At 40.7% G+C, this 21124-nt stretch overlaps 1 protein-coding gene across 1 annotated transcript; it reads left to right on the top strand.

Moving 5' to 3' along the window:
• Window positions 1–8482: 8482 nt before the first annotated feature.
• rab11fip4b (RAB11 family interacting protein 4 (class II) b) lies at window positions 8483–18158 on the top strand (the record flags this gene model as incomplete). The annotated part of the gene is made up of 12 exons (XM_083909278.1): window positions 8483–8685; window positions 8845–9030; window positions 10431–10565; window positions 12032–12067; window positions 12788–12887; window positions 13033–13136; window positions 13223–13363; window positions 14151–14232; window positions 14677–14814; window positions 14930–15091; window positions 17004–17147; window positions 18042–18158. 12 exons carry the CDS (start codon window positions 8483–8485, stop codon window positions 18156–18158), a joined length of 1548 nt encoding a protein of 515 aa, XP_083765404.1.
• Between the last annotated feature and the right edge of the window lie 2966 nt (window positions 18159–21124).

Genomic DNA, 21124 nt, shown 5'->3' with positions numbered 1-21124 from the left:
GATGAATCGGTTTGAGGCTTTTTTCATGATTTAAAATCAGATTTCTGATTGTTTTAGCTTCTTAAATGTGAATATTTTCTTTGTTTCTTTACTCCACATAACAAAGAAATTAAAACTGAATAATTTTGGTTAGTGGACAAAACAAAGACATTGGAGAACATCGTCATTTCCAGGTTTAATAATAATCGACAGATAAATCGATTATGAAAATAAACGTTAGTTGCAGCTCTACATTAAAAAGCTTATTAAAACAGGAGTTCACAAACCAATGGCTGACTTACAGTGAGATAAGTCAAGAGAGACGAGTGGAGGAGAAACGTGGTAATCTAATCTGCAGGCGAGCAAGGGATTAACAACACACTTACTTAAGACGGTTCAAATGGCCACTATATATGAAGCCGTTCAGCCAATCAGCTTCATGAATGCTGCAAATGGATACGAGCAATGTGGCTAAATGTTTTCAAATTGAAATCATATCGTTATTATTATGAAACGACAGTAGATAGGAACGTTTTTCTCACATTTCTTTCCACACCTGTGTTTTTTAGTTTTACTCCTGTGATCCGTGTGAAGAGCTTTAGCTCTAACCTAGTTGAAATTAATGTATAGTACTGATGCAAGAAAAGTTAGAACACAATTAACACAAGTAACTACTCTGTATTAACATTCATATTTAATATATGAGCATGTTTAGGGTGTTGATGAGTCAGCTGGTTATGATGCACTTTTGTAATCTGCAGTTAACTGAGCCGACTTGTGCTATCATGTTCCCGTGTATTGTTTTTTAAACCACCAGTTGTTGCAATTAAAGGAATAGTTTGTTCATTACCTCGATTGACACACACACACACACACACTGTGACACACACACACACACACCAAGGTTAAACGACATTGCATCACTCGTCATTTATAATGAAGGGAAGTTTTTCAAGTTCACGTCTACTGTACATGCACACACACACACATTTTCATTCACACATACTTTGTTATTGGGACTCATTCCGTGGATTCAGAGATTCAGTAATAACACACACACACACACACACACACACACAGGCTCTGTTTTCGGGGTCTGGAGTGTCTCTAAAAGCCTCTTCCAGTGAAAATGTCTCCACACAGTGTCTCAGTTGTTGCTCCAGTCCCTCCCTACTTTGTCCTTTGTCCAGTGGCACATTCCTGTAATCCAAGCAGCAGCTACCTGTTTCCCTTGAGACTCAGGTGGAAACAAACGTGTGTGTGTGTGTTTGTGTTTGTGTGTTTATGAGTGAACACTGTGTAGATGATTTTCTTTATACATGTGTGGTTTCTCTGTGCTGGAGGATGTATTTAAGGGTCTCAGGTGAACTATTTTCAGGTGCCTGTGCGCCTCATTTGTCGAAACCCAAATTTCTCACAGTGTTGACGTAAATAAATGAGTCATGACTTCCCTTTGTGTGATGTGTGGGGACAGTGGTGCTCGTCATGGGAGGACATGACATGCAGAGACGTGCACGGACTGTTTTTGTTGATCCTCTCCGCGTCATTGTATTTTTGCATTTCGTTAGCTCAGTTATTGATCAACAAACGGTTGTCAAGTACATTGACAACGATGTCCTTCGTGTCATATATTTCGATTTTAATTGTGCTCCGTGCTCGACGAGCGACGTGGAGCATATAGCGTTCGCACCGTTCCGTCCGTCCGTCATTCCGTCCGTCCGTCCGGACTAAAATTCACATTTTGCAGGATTGTTTAGTGGGTGAATATCTTTAGTTTTTTTTTTTTTCGTTTTGTCCCAAAAACATTTTTTTTGAATTTTTCGTGAATTTTTCCGCGTTTTTTTTTTCGGGGAAATGTGAGAAATGTGTAAACGGCACTTTACGAGCTTGTCAACACGATAACTTGACAAATATTCGACACATTGATGTCAAACTGGCACTGTCCATGCCTCTTACAAGTATCTTGTACAAGTTCGAAGATGGGTGACCTTGACCTACTTTTCAAGGTCACAGCTCCACTTGAAACTTGAAAAATAGCCAAAAACCGGCACTTTTCAACCTCGTCAACGCGATAACTTGACAAATATTTATTGTATTGCTGCCAAACTGGCACTGTGGATGCCTCTTACAAGTATCTTAAACAAGTTCGAAGATCGGTGACCTCAACCTCAATTTCCAAGGTCACCGCTGCACACCACATGTCCAAAGTGGCCTTCATTGCCTATGCAAATTTTGCTTTTAAATTGCCATAAAAATGTGGGCGCATGGTAGTTGTCGACTATCACCCCTCTAGTTCTCATATTATTGGTTCAAGATATTACTGTTTATTTTATAAGCAATGATTCTTTTTGTCCTTTGAAATAATGGAAATTGAAAATGCCGAGAACAAGGTTGCAGTTTTTGTTCAATAATTAATAATAATAATCGTTTCATATTTAATTCATTATGTGGAAAAAAGTTGGAATTGGCATTTATTTGCTTGGGAAATTGCAGAGATGATTGAACTGAGGCTTCTCCGTTGTCACGTGCAGCATCATTCGCTCTTCCAGAGCTCTTTAAAAGCTTCTCGTGGCCTCCTGTCACCTGCCAGGGTGAGATCTGAGACTTTCAGCATGTGTCAAAATGCTGAATATCAAGCAGAGGCTTTAAAAAGGATTCTCTTTTAAAGGGAAAACACTGTAATGTCAGGCAGCACTAGGGAAGCTCAGAGCTTGGAGGAATCCAAAGGATGAAATGAAGGAGAAGAGATGCAGAGAAACGCCCGTTCAGTCTGATAAACACAAGCAGAGAGAGAGACTGCTGTTGTTGTTGTTGTTTTTCCTCTTCCTCCTTTATTCAATTTTTTCTTTCCTCATACGTAATCTGTCCTTTTACTTCTTCCAGTTCATTTACCGTTGACTCACTCTCATGTCAAAGCTTCGTCAGTGCCGATGACGGCTCGTGTTGCGTCAATTCTTTAGCAACACGGACTGTGACCGTCTGACTCGTTATACGACTAGAAACTACCGTTTAAATCCTTTAATTCACTCTCAAATGACACTCCTCCGACAGGACACTCCTTAAAAACGATTTACAGTCTCTCGCAGACAGACACCTGTGACCCTGGAGACAAAACTTCACACGAAGAACATGGCATTTGTCTAAAATATGTCTTTTACTAATACGTGTTCTGCAGATTTATCATCAAATTAAACGAAATTTGACACATGGAAATCCCATCATACTGATTTCTGTCAGCAAACGAGAGATATTCGTATCACAGCACTCTTGCACAGTCGCAGTCTGGCAAGTTCAAAGCCATCTCCTCCCCTCTGTCTTGCATGCAGATCAATAATCAACATAATTTCCCACTGTTCCAGAAAACGGAGATTAATGGTTGGATCTGAAATATGATTTTCTCTCAGCACAGACCAAAGCGTGAGAGGAGATGTTGTTGTTGTTGTTGTTGTTGTTTAAAATGGTGTATGGGTCACTTCTTACTGGGGTTAATAACCACGTTAATTTATACAGTGTCTCTAACCTAAAGTTTAGCGATAACAGAACACAAAAGCATCTCACTCAATAAACACAGAACAACTTCATTTTTCATTTTGATTCTGCACAGCGTTGACGTTGTGTTTGCATCTCATTTTAAATTCTCTCGCTGCTCACGGCTCAAAATAACCCGAGGTGATGCTGAGGTGATAATTGGAAAAATGTGACGTGTGTGTGTGTGTGTGTGTGTGATGTAAACGTCCACGAGGAATCCCGATCATTATAGAGAGACCAGAGGAAAGAACGCGGTTTGCTCTTCTTGCTTTTCCCTCTTTGAGACCACGAACTGCAGCACATAGACGTGATTTGCATAATATAAAACCGTTTTTGTGGAAAATACAGTAAATCCTCAAAATTATTGATGGTGTTTGTGCAGGTTGTGCAGGTTTTTCTGTCTCTTTAAATCTTCTCATCGAGTGTCCTCTGCTGTCTCTTCATCTTCTTTTCTATTGAAGCTGCACTAGAGAATAAAATAAAAACTTTAAAAAGCCGAGCACAGTTCAGTCCATTTGTCCTGAAAGGCTAAATATAATAATAACTGTTCTGTTCCTTAGAAAATCGAGACAATACTGTACAGTATGTCTGACTGGTACTTTACCAGGGAAAGTGGACTGGGTAAACTTGTTTATTCAGTCGCACATGACATGTAATACAATATGTGACGTGATAATTGAGCACACGCAGAAGCTAATTTTTAACAAACCAGTACGCTCACTCACTCACACATACACAGTATAGTATATACACATTGTTTTGCATACAGACTGTAATATACACGCTCACATTGAGCACAAAGACACAACTTGTGAAGTGTCGGAGAGTGAGACGTTCTTCACCGTCTCTTGCATCTTTTCTTTCTCTGGTTTCACATTCTCTGGATGGGAAGTATCTGCGTTTTTAACTGGGACACAAAGCCTTTGACGAAAGAGAGATCGGATTCTTCTTTTATTTCCCTTTTAGTTCAATTTCATGCCGTGCAGACGAACTATAATTTGCTTTTACGTCTTTAAATTCTTTGAAACCTTGGCTTAAACGCAACATTTACGATCATGAGACACTGGAAAATAGCATGGGTCGCAATTGTAAAATTAGTTCTCCAACGCGATGAAACAAACCGAGTGGGTTTGTTTACTCGTGATAAGAAGACTCTTCCTTTGCCCTGAAGAGGATGTGAGGACCCATCAGGCTTCAGCAGCCTGCACTGCTGCAGTTTTAAAGCACAGTACATCTTTGGCATCCTCCTCGCTTCAAAGCCACAGGCTGCCTCGGACGATGTTTGGCAGCCTTTGCCGTTTGTGCTCTCGCGTATCGAGGAACTCGAAACACTTTGTAGCCTCATGTTTTGGCAGTTACCCGCCCCGAGGCTTTTTTTTTGTAGCGGGGCGGGTATAGTGAAAGATAAACTATAAACGCACTATACTAATAAACAAACAAACACACATACTTGGACGTGGTTAAGCTTAATGCTGATATTGACCTCGAGTCCAAACCCTAAACCTGAAACCCAAGTCTCAAGCCTTTGAAGGTGCGATGAGAAATGAAAACCGGTTGTATAAATTCCACGCTCACTGTTTGGTGAAGTGCTCGTCAAGCAAAGCTTTAATTGGCACCTTCAGTGATGGCACATGTGCCTCTGTTCTCCTCTAACAAGTTCTTTTCTGCTCAGTGTTTTCATCCAAGAGCGCTTGAGCAGCAAATCAAAGGTCACAGAAAGTGCGCGACATACTTTGAAAAGCGGTTTGAAGTCAATTAGACGACACAATTCCCTGCAGTGATTTGCATAAACATTAATGCAGTTATTGAAAACAAAGCGATGAATTTTCACGTGTTCAGGTCAGGTTGGGTGTTTGCTCATTAGGTTAACAGTCTAACATGAGGTAATATTTGCATGTTCAATTCTTAAAGGGACACTGTGTAGTATTTATGGGTTTATATGACCCAAAATCCACTTTTTTATACATATTATGTGCTCCTGCATTGTCTAGTCGTTGTATAATAGTTTATGTTTCATTTTCGTAGTGTTTCAAAAAGTCATGTAAAATAACATGGTCGCGGGCCGCGGTTGCATAGCCACTGTTAGCAGCGAGACGCCATGTTTCTACCGGAGCCTGTAAGGACAAACGCGAGAGAACAAATCAAGCGTCTCTTTACTTGTAGCAGGAAGTCCCGCCTCCACTCTCTCCGCTTCGTCTGCTACGGCCGCGGTAGCTCCGCCCTCTCCCTCGCCTCACGAACCTCATCTGCTGACACGGAGAAAGACGACGAGGACGACGTTTGACCGGCTGAGGACACCGTAGCGCTCAGGGAAGGGAGGGGGTGAGCAAAGGAGCAGTTCTTTGTTGTAAATTTCAGCCTCTCCTCTAGATGGCACTATAAACTACTTACTTCACCTTTAATTACAGCCTTGGCTCTGTATTTGGAATAAACTCTGACATTTTATTGGTATCATTTATGAGCGATAGGTCTCTATAGGGGAAAACATGCTCCGCTCACTTCCTCAGAACGAGTGCATCATCATTTGTCAAACTCGCAGTGTTAGCTGCTGTTTTTGGAGACTCTAAACTGTAGTGCATTTGCTTACCACTCACTAAAAGCGTCTTTCCTCTGCTGCAGGGAATAAAGAGTCTGGTCTAAAACGAGCTAAAGGGACCTTAATCATTTTTCCCCTGCGTGAGTCAAGCTCAGACCTCATGTTGGCTGTTTATAAAAGTGCAGGCTAGTGCTGGATTCTTAATGTTTAGTCTTATAGCGACTTTATAAAAAGCAGTGTTCTTGAGTAATGTGAGTTTAAAAAAAAAAATTTTTCCTTTCAAAATACCTGTCTTACATCGTTTTTCATCTAATTTGATTTTAATGAGATGATTTTGGAGCGCAAGTTATTATTAACAGATAAGTACTTAATAAATAAAGACTATTGAGGCAGAACTTATAAGATAAACAAGGATTTAATCATCTAAGTTCTGAAAACGTGGTTTATGTCTGTCAAAGTGCATCAGGACAAGGGATCATTTCCTGATTTTCAAAAAATAGTTAAAATTATTATTTAAGAGCTTTGCAAATATTTTCAACGGACACTTGTTCAGAGCGATGCCGACTAATATGATGGTAAATTTCAAGTCATTCCGAGATACTTTTCGTTTTTGAGAAGAAAGTCAGCTCACTGTCAAAGTGCATAAGAGCAAATGATCATTTCCTGAATTTTCAAAAATTCATGAAAAATATTCCTTAAGAGTTTTTCAAATATTTTCAACGGATCCTTGATCAGGGCGATGCCGACTATTATGATGGTAAATTTCAAGTCATTCCGAGATACTTTTCTTTTTTGAGAAGAAAGTCAGCTCACTGTCAAAGTGTATCAGGGAAAATGGATCATTTCCTGATTTTCAAAAAATCGTTAAAATTATTCCTTAAGAGCTTTGCAAATATTTTCAACGGATCCTTGTTCAGGGTGATGCCGACTATTATGATGGTAAATTTCAAGTCATTCCGAGATACTTTTCGTTTTTGAGAAGAAAGTCAGCTCACTGTCAAAGTGCATCAGGGCAAATGGATCATTTCCTGATTTTCAAAAAATCGTTAAAATTATTCCTTAAGAGCTTTGCAAATATTTTCAACGGATCCTTGTTCAGGGTGATGCCGACTATTAAGATGGTAAATTTCAAGTCATTCCGAGATACTTTTCATTTTTGAGAAGAAACTCAGCTCACTGTCAAAGTGCATCAGAGCAAATTATCATTTCCTGAATTTTCAAAAATTCATGAAAAATATTCCTTAAGAGCTTTGCAAATATTTTTGACAGATCCTTGTTCATGGCGATGCCGACTATTATGATGGTAAATTTCAAGTCATTCCGAGATACTTTTGTTTGCTTCCAGGCTTAATCCAGGATAATGAGACCAAATCTCTGTCACTAAAATCTTTGATTTCTTTCCTTCTTTCTTCTTCTTCACGTCTCTCATATCCACACAGTTTTTACTTCTTACTCTGTTTCACTCTCTCCTGGCGTTATTCCTCATGTTCACTGCAGTTGTGTAGTTTAAACCGTACCTTGTTTTGTTCCTTCTCCACTTTTTGCTGCTCACACAGACCATAATATCACTCCCTGTCCTCTAACTCTCTCTTTACTCTCATCTTCACCTCCCCCCTTCTTCCCCGTGTGATTTGTGTCTCACTCGTTTGTCACGCCGAGATAAGTCGTTGTTCTCCGTTGCGTTAGTCGACGTTTGAGCTGCTAAAGAGTGAAACTAGACTGAACAAGGCCCGTGACCTTTGACCCGTTGCCCTTTCACTCCTGCAGACCCCCACTGTGAACTTAAGACCATTCCCACAATGAGAGGATTTAGTAAATTGGAAGTCCACACAAGAAACATTCCACAGGTTTCAGTCGTGTCTTGTTTTCATTCTTTTTATGGAGTAAAAGATTTAAAAATATGTTGGGATTATTGGTTGGTATGTGTGTGGAGGTGGATTAGGGTTATTTGCTAGATTTTATTTAAAGGTTCTGCAACAGAAAATGCACATTTAAGCAAATGTCGGGAGTTAGTTTGCAGAGATATAGTGCTTTGTTGACGCTGATGATCTGTTATTGTAGTGATATTTGCTTCTACTAAGAAGAGTGAACTTTTATGCGATATTTCAAGGGTATTTCAGATTTTATGTGTTTCCATTCTGGTTTTAATAATGTATAATTTGGAAATGTGCATAAAAACCCATCTAATGACACATTTATTACTATGAATTTGACTATACTAATGAGAAAAGATCTAACAATTACCACTGTCATGCATGAGCTGAGGCAATAAATGGATTGAATTTTTGGTCAGAAGGATTAAAACACAGAAAGACCATCACAAAATCACTTTGAATAACAAAGGTCGTTGTTTTCTAGTCGCTCATCTCCGTGTCGTTCTCGTCGTCGTTTGTCGTGGTTCTTCAGGGTGTTGAGAAGGAGCGGGATTGTCCGGTCATCATGTGCACGCGAGCCTATCCTGACCTCGTCCCCGAGTACCAGCTGTTCCCGGGAGAGGACGAGGCGGCAGACGAGGCCAGGGAGAGGGAGTCGGACAGAGACAGCGCTGTGGAGAGCACCCAAGGCTCAGACTCCTCCGACGGTCTGAGCAGACCAGGGGACAAAGACGACGCTCTGGGGGATCTCTTTCTCCCGGGGGAGAAGTAAGCACCGCTTAATCCTGTATTATTTTTTTAACTGATGTCTACTTCACTGTCTGCCTCCACGTCTGACTCCAGTCTCCTTTTAGATGATGCTCTGTTTCACAGCCTTTAAAACATGTCCGCAGATGCTGCAACGTCACCCTCTTTTTTCCCCTCCAGGTGCGGTCAGACGACCATCTCGGTCACCTCCGACCTGTCGACGCGTTCCTCGGCGTCTCTGAACGAGGAGCAGTTTGAGGACTACGGCGAGGGAGACGAACCGGACTACGCTCTCAGCAGCCCGTGTCCGGACGACGAGACTCGAACCAACGGCTACTCTGACCTCGGTTCATCGGTTCCCTCCAGGTAAGAGGAAGAGACACTTTTGGTATCACTGAGTGTGTTTTACATGCACACTAAAAAAACCAATTACTATAATTACAATAATCGCGTAACTGGAATAAACCGTTGTACAAGGTGTATACATGTCATGTTTACATATACATGTCTCTAAGAAATCAGATTATTGATAGAAACCTAGGTGTGTTAACGGCAATAAACTGATAATGATATCGGTTTATTCCGTTTACATGAGCACTTGAATAACTACGAAAATCCGATAATAATAGATTTTTTTTTTGTGCATGTAAACGCATACAATGCTTGACATTTACATGGTTGAGACGGTTTAGTGTATTTAGTTAGTAAGGCAAGGCAAGTGTATGTGTATAACACCTTTCAACAACAAAGAAATTCAACGTGCTTTACATAAAACATTAAAAAGCATCGAAAAAGGACCTTTATACGATAAAAAAACTAAAAACAGGCAGGTAAAATATGTATGAAAAACATTAAGTAATAGAAGATTAATAAAAATAAAAGTATTAGAGGAATAGAGGTTACAGTGCAGTATAGTATTATGAGTTAGTTTGCTGCAATAAACATTGTAAACAGTGCATATGACAATGAGTAGCTTGGCGAATAATAATTATGTACTAAAGTCCTGATTATGTTATTTGATTAAGACAAATAAGACAAGATAATTAACACACAAATCATCTTCATTGGCCCAAAAATTGATTGTGTCGATGCTTCTGTGCGTTAAGTCCGATCCAATTTATTCCTAAAGCACATTTAAAAGCGACATTGCTGAGCACAGTGCTGTACAGAAATAATAAAGCAAACTAAGTAAAGCTGAAGTAGGTCAGTGAGTAAAGGTGGAGCAGCTCCATTAAGACACTTGTCCAGAAACAATAATAACTTTAATACATTTTTAATTGAATCCTGTGGTGAACCGGGAGCCAGTGGAGCGGAGTCATGATAAAGCAAAATGTAAAACATACTGGAACTTCACAATATCGCTCCAGAGTCATTACCTGTTTAATATTACTATTACGAGTCTTAATAAATGTGTAGCTGTAGCTTTAGGGGAGTTCTTCCCCTTGATGAATATTTATTATCAAAGGCCTGTGGTTAATGGAATTAAAGTTCTCGGCTGGTGGAGCGGCAACGCCTGCTTCCATCATCCAAGGAGACAAATATCTCTCAGTGGAGTGAGCGTGGAGATTTACATTTTAATATAGAATATGACCTGGATTTTGATCATAAAATGTATTTGTTACTGAAAATACTTTCATAGACGATCAGAACTCCTCCCCTCTCTTAGTTATTGTTAATTATCATTTCGACGATGGTTTTATATACGTACACACAGTCGTATCGTGTCTCTGAGCGCTCACAGTATTGTCACGGTCTGTTGTTTACAGTGCGGGTCAGACTCCTCGTAAGGTGCGGCAACATTACACCGGTGAAATGATGGATGTCTATTGCTCTCAGTGCAGCAAGAAGGTCAACCTCCTCAATGACCTGGAGGCTCGCCTCAAGAACCTCAAGACCAACAGGTAAGATATACACACACATAATATACACACATATAAACACATAACACAGTTACAGGACATCAACCGAAAACACCTGTGACTGTTATCAAATATATTATTATTATTGTCTTCAAAGGGACATGATTCCTGGAGCTTTAGGAACAATTATGTGTGAATTAACATTGAGCAAAAGGACACATGATTGACAAAATATGAATAAAGATAATTAAAAGGATAATAAATATTGCACCTGCCCTAAAAACACATACAAAAGAAGCCAAGACTAATCAAATCTGTTTTGTACAGATTAAACCTGATATTATGATAATATTATTACATATTATTATAATAAAAACCTGATTAATAGAAGCTTCTAATTGAGAAAACACAGACAGATACGTTTGTCTGAATACATAATGTTAATAATTATTATCATGGCAGGTCATTTTAACAGTGATATATGAAAATCCACTGTAGTACACTGTTGTGCAGGATACTCACAGAGCGTCTGGTTCCGTGCTCCTGTTTGGTCATCGTTCACATGGATGCAGATGGAAAGACTAATTAATTGTTATACAAGTCTGTCACTGTGTGTGCTGACCTCATCGGCTGCTGTAATGGGAAACCTATTATTGGAAACCAAATCCATGGTGATCATTAATAGTGTACAGTCTGCGTCTGTGCACAAACACACACACATACACACAAACTTGTTTTAATTCTAACTCCTAACTCCTAAAACCAACGTCTTAACCCTGAAAAGAAAACCCTCAAAGTTGTGAGTCCTAGACAAAAATGCCCACACATACACACAGACGGTTTAGGTCGGATAATGTTTTCTTGCCCTGAGGAGGATTGTCCCGTCTTCTCTCTGTTGACTCATCACGATTCCCCCTGTAGAGCAGAAATGAATCTATAATCCAGCATGTTTCTCCTAATGAGGCCGATGCTTTCCCCTCATGAATAATGAAGCAGAGATAGGAATGAAAGAACGAGCGGTCGAGGAGATATAAATTATACAAATGACAACGTATCGATCGATCATAGGATTTTACTTTGTGAGGAAGTGAATACAGAGATGAAAACATCTCTAAGATAACAAGAATGCACAGAAGAAGGAGCACGGCGTGTGTTCTGATAACTTTATACCATTTATTTAAATGTTTTCATCCTCACTGAAGACCTGGAGACATTCAATGAATTTGCTTTAGGACACAAGGTAAATCTTTCATGTTCTTTCAGTTCAGTGGGAGCCATACTGTTTCTTTACATTTAACTTGGTAACAGAGACTTTTAAATGATTCTTCTTCTAAATCCAAAACGTTAGGGGACGTAAATTGAAATTTAAAGTTTGTTTTTATGTATAAAGAGCACTGTTTCACTCTCTGTCACATTGAAAAGCCTAAATCTTATTTATCAGTGTATTGTTGAGCTGGTTCATTGTAAAATAAATGTAATAACTGTCCTTTTTGTTTCTGCTTTTCCAGCCCAAACAGGAAAATGTCCAGCACTGCTTTTGGAAGGTATGTTCCTCAACTCTGTGTTTACTCCACATTCACTTTATATGTACATTTGCTTTATACTGCACGCGTGGGCTCTAATATTCATTTCATTTGGCTTCCATGACTTCAGAGGATATTGACATTGACTTACATTCATTTCCTGGAGACTTTTACTCTAATCTTACCCATAATTGCAACTGACCCTGACTTTAACCTACGTTTAAAACACGTCTTCACCTTAAAACGTAGTCGTTTACATCGTAAGGACTTGATTTTTGTCCCCATAATGAAGACGAGACTCGCGGCCTGTTGGTCTGTACTTACTGAAATGTTTTGTATCGAGGCTTTTGTGCCTATTTCCACCCTCAGTAACTTCATTATGGCGACGGAGCCGAAAATGGCCTGTCAGACCTGATCTATGTATTTAATATAAGGCTTGGCGCTCTGTCTCTGTTCCCACTACTGTCCTCTCTGTCTGCTCCGATCACGTCTTCCTCTCTAATGCCTCTAACGAGTCGGCTGCAGTTGCATCTTGACAATTTCACGTGTGTCTTTAGGACTAATATCGGGTTTGGTTTGCACCAGCTTCTTCTTCTTCTTCTTCCGTCCTCTTTTTCCTCGAATGTTTATCTCACAGTCTCACACACACACACACACAGACCAGATGGTCCTCACCTGGCTCTGTTTCTTCAGCTGTTTCCTTCCTCTCAGTAACGTGTGAATCATTGTGCGTTTGTGCAGGCAGCTGCTTCACAACAGCAACCTCAGCAGCAGCAACGGCAGCACGGAGGACCTTTTCAGAGACAGCATCGACTCGTGCGACGTCGACATCAACGAGAAGGTATACCAACGTTTGTGAATAAACGGTGTTAATTTCACCTTCGGCTCGAGAACGCAAATGTACTTTGACGTTTTATAGTTGAACACATTCACAATCAGTGTAAACTTGGAGGTTAGTGACTCAGCTCTCTCTCCGTTTCTCTCAGGTGACTTTTCTGGAGAAGAAGGTGTTAGAGCTGGAGAATGAGATCCTGATGAATGGCGACATCAAGTCCAAGCTGAAGCAGGAGAACACGCAGCTTGTGCACAGGTACAGAAATACATATCGTTTGTTATGTAACCTGTAACACAAGGCAGAGTAAGGCAGTATTGGACGCAATGTGTCGATCGCTGCAGGGTTAATGAGCTGGAGGAGCAGCTGAAAGACCAGGAGACGCGAGCGGAGCAGAACATTTTGGAGAAGCTGAGGCGACATCGAGAGAGCTACGGCAAGATGGAGAGAGACATGACCACGCAGACGGAGCTGCTCAACAACCGGTGAGACGCATGCAGTACACACACGCGCTATAAATGCTATAAAGTGCTTTAAATCCCAAATTCAGAATCTAAAACTATGGCTTTGCTTTACACGACAACGATCTGAACACAAACCGCAAAAGTGGTCGTTGCGTTCCCACTTTTTATTCCGTGTTTAGACGAGCGTTTTTAGGTGGAAATCTGCACGCACACGGTGACGCAAAAGTGTGTGAAATTTGATGTAGTATGCATGCCAGGTGGCTAGGTGGCACTGTGAAGCACTGTCATACAACAACAGCAGGAGCGCAGGAGCATTGAAACTTCTTTCTACTTCTCTCTAGTAGCGCGAAGTAGCAGCTAGGGCGACTTGAATGTCTGACTGATGGATATAATTCGACATGTTTGTTGTTGTTTGGCTGTACTGCACATGGATCTGACGTCAACGCGTACGGGAGGATATCCAGCGTGAGCAGCTCAGAGCTCACTTTTGCGTTTTAAACCCTTTAGACGGGAACACGACGGAGGGTGGCTTCATTTTTTTGCGTTTTTTAAGCCCCAAAAACGCCATCGCCGTCTAAAAGAAAGGCACATCTGATAATATATTTTGTCGGTTTCACCCGGGAGCGTTGTCGTGTAAAGGCACCCTAAATATGTATGTGTATATATATATTTATTTTCACAGAATCGTTGTATCGTCATATTAATGGTATTGTGGACCATGTATCGCGTATTGTGAGATACCATGTGATTCGCATCCCTAATATACTGTACATATATAAAAATAGTGGTAAACATATGTGTTTCTCAGAGTGAAGCAGTTGGAGGAGGAGAACAGTGAAATGTCTCTGAACATGTGTCGACTCAAGTCACAGACGGAGAAACTGGACGAAGTAAGTTACTTATTTACTTTTCTCTTTGTTTATTTGCTTTGTTTCATCAATCTGTCTTCACTGAAGTAATTAATACATCCAGCAGTTAATTACTGACATAGATACCGGTAAGAGGAATAATCACCTGTGTCAACACCCCTTTAACATTTTAGTGAGTTGTTTTTAACCAAGTGTGTGAATATACAAGAACTATCAGGATGTTTCACAGTGAACCACACCTTTTAGTTTGAGACGGTACACACTGTGCAGTATGTAAATATCACCAAACCCTGTGGTGTTCAGCTCCACACGTGTGTTATGGAGCATTGGAATTGGATTTAAATGAGATGAAACACAACTTACTTCTGAGTTTACTGTACAGAAGGACACACAATAGATGTGACTATAAAAAAAAAAACACTACTACTAAATCAATAAAAGAAAACTGTGTGTGTCCATTAACAGGAGAAACAAAGAATGACAGACAAGCTGGAGGACACGAGTCTGCGCCTCAGGGATGAGATGGATCTCTACAGGAAAATGATGGACAAACTGAGACAGAACAGACTGCAGTTCCACAAAGAGAAGGAAGCCATGCAGGAGGTGGGAGGGGCTGCTGTGTGCACTCAGACACACCCTTAACAAATAGATCCTTTTCTCACTCGTCTTATGACGCGGGTTCCGTCTCTCTGTGTGTGTGTGTGTGTCTTTCCCGCAGCTGATCGAGGACCTGCGTCGAGAGCTGGAGCATTTGCAGATGTTCAAGCTGGAGACGGAACGGCCCGGCCGCGGCAGAACGTCCTCCTCGACCAGCATGGCCGACTTCAACAGCAGGACCAGGGAGATGGAGCTGGAACACGAGGTCAAGAGACTCAAGCAGGTAACAAACAAACGCTTTATTCTACCAGTTCTTGAGCGAGTGATTTCACAGACGTGTTGAAGATGCTGCGATCATCATAAAACAACTTAGATTTTGGTTCCTGAATCCAGGATTATGACGAAATGTATGATGTTTTTATTTATTCTATTTATCTAAAGTGTCTCCAGTTGCTATTTATTAGCCATTTTCTCATCTTTAAATCTTATTGTAGTTTATTATACTACGTAGAGTAGTCTGTATGTTTGTTTGACAGCCCCGACATGACTGGGAATTATTTTCCCATCATCATTTAGCACAATTCTGAGGCTTTTCCATGCACAAAAACTCATCATACACCACATGTGGCGAGGACCTGTGCAAGTTTTATGGCGATCAAATGAATTTTGCAGGAATTGTATTTTTAAAAAAAAACACATTTTGTGTTCCCACTAGCCACACAGTACATGGTGGTGGCCAAAAGTATGTTTGAAGGAATAGCACGCAACACTGCATTATGTCCACAAAGAAAACCTGCAAAGCCAGTCATTGCGCCACCTACTGGTAACAGGAAGTGCAACCTTCAGTGACAAATACTGTTTCATTCAGGGCAAGGTCTTAATTTGCTGTACTCTGATATGCATAACAAGTTATTTGTAGCCTTTCTCCAGTGCCACGCAGGCTCATTCAGTGCTGACATTGAAATGATTCACACTTAATAACCATAACAGAGTCTTGGTTTATGGATGTGGGTCTTGATTCATATTGAAGTTATAGTTTATAAAGTTTATTTATCCTAAAAGTGGGTACGTTGCGTTACAGAATCACAGTTTCAGGCCCACGTTACAACTTTTAAATATAAGAGTATCTGCGGGCTTCAAGTCAGAGACTCAAATATTATGCTACAGTTTCGCGTCTCTGCAAAGTGCACAGACCTGGTGCAAAGCAAACACCGGAGATAAGGAAGTAGGTGAGAGTGTTTTCCCTGGCTGATAATCCCACTTAAAGTACACACGAGCGACTCTTAAAACTCGTTCGTACGCTGGGACATGGGACGACGGGGCAATGTGAAAGTAAACATTCACCAAAAAAGGTAAATGATACTCAACCAGCCGGAGAGAAATTGCTGATTCATACGGCGTCTGCATTTTATCAGTGACTGAGCATTTATCACAGACTGAAAAAGGAAGATAAGGCACCTCCTGCAGCCTTGAACCACACTTATCACACTTAAGTACAGACATAGAAGAAGTGTAATGATATGAATGGTGTGATCGCAGCTTCAGTCTGCAGGTATTTCTCTTTAATGATGTCATTTAATATCACTTTCAGTCCGTTTTAGGTGAAGTCTGTGGTTGCACAAATTATGGAGCTGTGTGTCAATGATGGATTTAATTTGACAGGTTATGGTCGCTCTTTTATTGCCTGTGCACTATGACTGTATGTATATGTGTGTGTGTGTGTGCAGCGATTTGCATCCCAGGCCTTTCTTCCCTCTGAATTCCAGCACCTGACGTTGTCTCGGGCTTGGCTTCAACCCGGCCTGATGGTAAAATTGCGTCTCTGACTGCTGAACATGTCGATTAACCACTAATAACGACGGAGTAGAGTGGATTTTTTTTGCGATCTCTCTTCTAAAAAAAAAAGAACAGTGGTGAAAGCAAACTCACCGTAACTCATTCATGGAAACTCACGTAACACTGAAGGAGCCGTTTGTTCAGTAACACACACATAACCCACGTTGTGTCCCGTAGGTGATCTGCTGTGATTTGCTGTGTTTGCTGCTGGATGAGGCACAAAATGCGGCGTTTGAGGCTTTATTATGGGCTGCGTGAGGCTTTGAGTAGTGGTCATAAAAAAAAATAACAACAACATTCTCAGCCCTGATGTGAACCCCTCCTCTTCTCCGACTCATCGTGAACCTGTGTTTTTACAGGAGAACCAGAAACTGAGGGAGCAAAACGACGAGCTCAACGGTCAGATCCTCAGTCTCAGCTTGTACGAAGCCAAGAACCTGTTTGCCACGCAGACCAAGGCCCAGTCGCTGGCCGCGGAGATAGAAAACGCCTCTAGAGACCAGGTAAGCGTGGAATAATACACATTATGTATTTTAAAAATGCAGTATTTTCTATTTTGTGCAGCACTGATGACCGGCACCATGGAAATCCACATTATCTGTGCATAAAAACACATACAAAGAGATATGTTTGTTTCTATTAAAGCGGACCTATAGTGGTCCTGTTGCACATACTACTTAATACTTACATACATTAACTTGTTTTTATGGTCAAAAACCTCCGAGTTGCGGTAAACGAGCCGATAGAAATCCTCTTTTCTGACGCTGTTCCCCAGCTGCGAGATTTGAGACTCAACTCTCAGTCTTGTGATTGACCAATACTATTCAGCACATCCGCTCTCAGAAGCACAGCTCCCCCCTCTGGAAAGGTGGATGCACTGCTCCTCATTGTCAAAACATTGATTCAACAGTGTTTAAAAATAGCTTCTTCACGACTCCCCGCCGCAGTCCCTTTGACGACCTTTGACCCGGAGTCAGACCCAGAGTCAGAAGACACTGTGAAACAGGACCTCGTGAAACACCTCCACAACGGACGTTATTCTTCTTCTACGGTTCAATGTACGCAACCGGACGTGCCCGGACTAGTGCCCGGAGCAGGAGGATCTGCTGTTCCGGAGAACCGCTGTTTACGTAACCGGACCGGGTTTTTTCAGAGATCTCGCTGAGCCCCGAGATTACAATAAAACACAGCGTTCTCAGCAGTGGCTGAACTGTTTGTTTAGAACCTTCAGGGCTTCTTAAACAAGGTAATGACGCAGATACACACTAAAAAAAACAGCGTTAATTGGAACTGCCGGTCTAGGTCCGCTTTAATCAATTTAGTACATTTAATAAAGGAACTGTTGCGTAAACCGTAGAATGAATTAATCTGAAAAGTGCATTTTTCTCTCTCTGTAGATCATGGAAGCCCTGAAGGAGCAGGAGGAGATCAACCTGCGCCTGCGTCAGTACATGGACAAAATCATCCTCTCCATCCTGGACCACAACCCTTCCATCCTGGAGATAAAGAAGTAGCAATGACCCAACTGGAACGTTGAATCGCTCTCCGTCTCCCCGGGGGACGACGATCGCTCCAGTTGTGTGGAAACATTTACAGACAAGAGAGATGTCTCTGACACCGGGGATACATGTGTAGCCATCCATCGCCCCCTGCTGTTTGTGGGAGGAAAATAACTTGATTTAAGAGCCGGTGACACTTCTGGGACTCTTTAGCGTCTTTGTCTCTCTGAACTGTGACCTCTGCCGCAGCTTTGATCTCACAGGACAAAACTGGATTATCTTTCAGCATCGACTCGGTGGTTCAATGTAGTAACACTGGATATATAATCTAACTGGAATAATTTAAACCGAGCCGATTCTACCGTTCTCTGGTGTAATAATATTAGACGGACCACTCGGTACGATGTGGAGAGACGCATGCAGTGAGACGACGATGTGATGTTCTTGGACAAGCAGGTGTTTAAGGAAGACTGAGGATGGAGTCGGAGAGTGGTTTGAGAAAGAAATGAAGAATAAATCGATTATAAGTGAAGTAAAAAAGAACCAAAAAGATGTGGGAAGTCGGACGATGCTTGTAAAGGAAGTTTAGCGAGGGTTAAATGAAGGATGAGTTTACTGTTTTTTTGTTCCTTTTCTTTAAAACGGCGTCTTCCTGGAACTTTGAAATAGCACTTGCAGAGTCAATCAGAACCAATAGAGAACATTTATTTTCACCGAGAAGTGGCCCTTAGGTCTTTAAAACTGTACTTCCACGGCTGATGTTCGCCAGCAATGTATGAGATGGGAAGGATTCTCAACGATGTTGCACAGAAATGTAATGAAGTGAATGTACAGGTCTCTCAGTGTCTGGTAGCCGTGGCAACGCGGATTACAGGTGGTAGATTGTAGCACTGAATGCCCAAAATGTCTCTCTGAAACGGTCCTTTTACTGTAAATATCATGAATGTACAATTTGGATGTGTCACTGTTTGAATTTAAAAGTCAAATCTGGGTGTGTGACACATCACGTGCGCAGTATTCCGTACTGTAATGAAGAGGTCATTATTTTTTGGGGAGGGCACAGAATTTCAGTCCGCTGTGTTATTATGTGAGATCATTTGAAACTTGAGTTTTGCTTCCTTGCACAAAAACAAACAAACAAACAAACAAACGTGTGTTTTCCTTTTTGCATGGTTCTGCCTGTGCCTTCTTTGAGGACGGTGTTGCTGTAGATTTACACGGTTTTCGACGATGTCAATGTCGGACTTAACTATTTTTCTTGAATTGTAAATGTTATTGTAATTACATAGTGATAATTTGTATTCACGTGCCACTCGCCACTCTTTTTCAGATTGATACGATGAGATTTTATATACCGTTTTATCAAGTTGTGAGCAGCTTGCGATCGCTTGTAAGGTGTCCTGGTGGGAAAGCGGCGTCGCTCAGCGCCAGGATAGCATTTTGGGAATATTTTGTCAATGTAATATTTTTTTATTTCACAAATTTCACACTTTGTCAGTCACGGTGAGTCCATTTCTTTTCAATTTGCTTCAAATTTGGGGTCGTTGCGTGATTGTAAATTGTCTTCCTAACCTGAACTAAAACGGTGAGTAATATGAGCAATATTAACTTATTTTCCAGCTTTAGTACCTGCTCGTTTGTGTTTTGATTTGTTCCACGAATCTTTTCACTCGATAGCTGCTTGTGCCAACCTAGATTTGAAATTTCCTGTTTGGGCTATCCAATGCAATGTAGTCACTATATAAATGGCAATAAAATGGTTTTGGCAGTGACGGAGTCTCATGAAATTGAAAATGTTTTTGTCCTCGTGGCCATTTATATAATAAACTTAAATTTGTAAAACATCAAACCACTTTATGTGTTTTTTTACTGTTGAAAACTGTTTTATAATCGTATGTAATCTAACAAACAAACACAGAAAGCGTTTACCAATAACAACAACACCAAAAATCAACAGGAACAGGAAACTTGAACCATTTGTTTCGCACTCCAGCGCCCTCTACCGGCGCCTCATCTTCCTCCGCCCTCAAACAACCCCGCAGTCAATCAGTGTGGGTCACTGCTACCTGGGGGAGGAGGTGTGTGTTTGTGCTCCAGGATCCAGACCGGTTCAGGTAAGATGTCACCGGACTAAATTGAAAAGAATCACGGTTTTTATTATCGAGTTATTTTTTATTCTTCACGTGATAACATCGTTATTTTGTCCTGGTAAGAAATAACTGTCAATCACGACGTCAGCCACCGAGCGGTGTTAGCAGGTGGCTAACGGCTAGCTAGCTAACAGTTTCTAGCTAATAGTTAAATTAAGCTGCTATTTTCACCTAATTTTACGATATTTCTGTATCGTTAAACTTGCGCTTAGACTTCCACCAGCATATGAATAAAAAGTAAAATTAAAAATGATATATTATATACATAGTTTGATGAAAAGTGTGATAAAAGTACACGTAATTAACATGTTTATACAGCTAGTTAACTCGTTAACTGTGCGTGCACTTTACATAACGCAGACTCTTCTTATTTATTATATAAAATGATGAATATTTTATTGTTTTTACAGATAACACGGCTCACTATCTAGCTCAAACAAATACAGAAGAGTGTTACCTAAGTCATTATTAGGTCCCACCGTTACTTTGTCTTGGTAAACATTTACATTTACACACAAACACAACTGTCAATCACGACGTTAGCCACTGAGCGGTGTTAGCAGGTGCCTAGCAGCTAGCTAGCTAGCTAACAGTTTCTCAAAGTTAAGCTGCTATTTTCACCTTATTTTTCTAGACACACCTATAGCAATACTTGGCGTTTAGAGTTCCACCACAGTATAAATAAAAAGTAAAATTAAAAATGATATATAATACACATAGTTTGATGAAAAGTGTGGAAAAAGTACACGTAATTAACTGGTGTATAGGCGGCTTGTTAACTCGTTAACTGTTAACACGTGTGCACTTTTCCTCTTATTGATAAAGCAGTAA

The sequence above is a fragment of the Microchirus variegatus genome (genome assembly GCF_963457635.1).
Source record: "Microchirus variegatus genome assembly, chromosome: 23".
NCBI classification, from domain to species: Eukaryota; Metazoa; Chordata; class Actinopteri; order Pleuronectiformes; family Soleidae; genus Microchirus; species Microchirus variegatus.
This window is presented reverse-complemented; position numbering and strand designations above follow the sequence as displayed.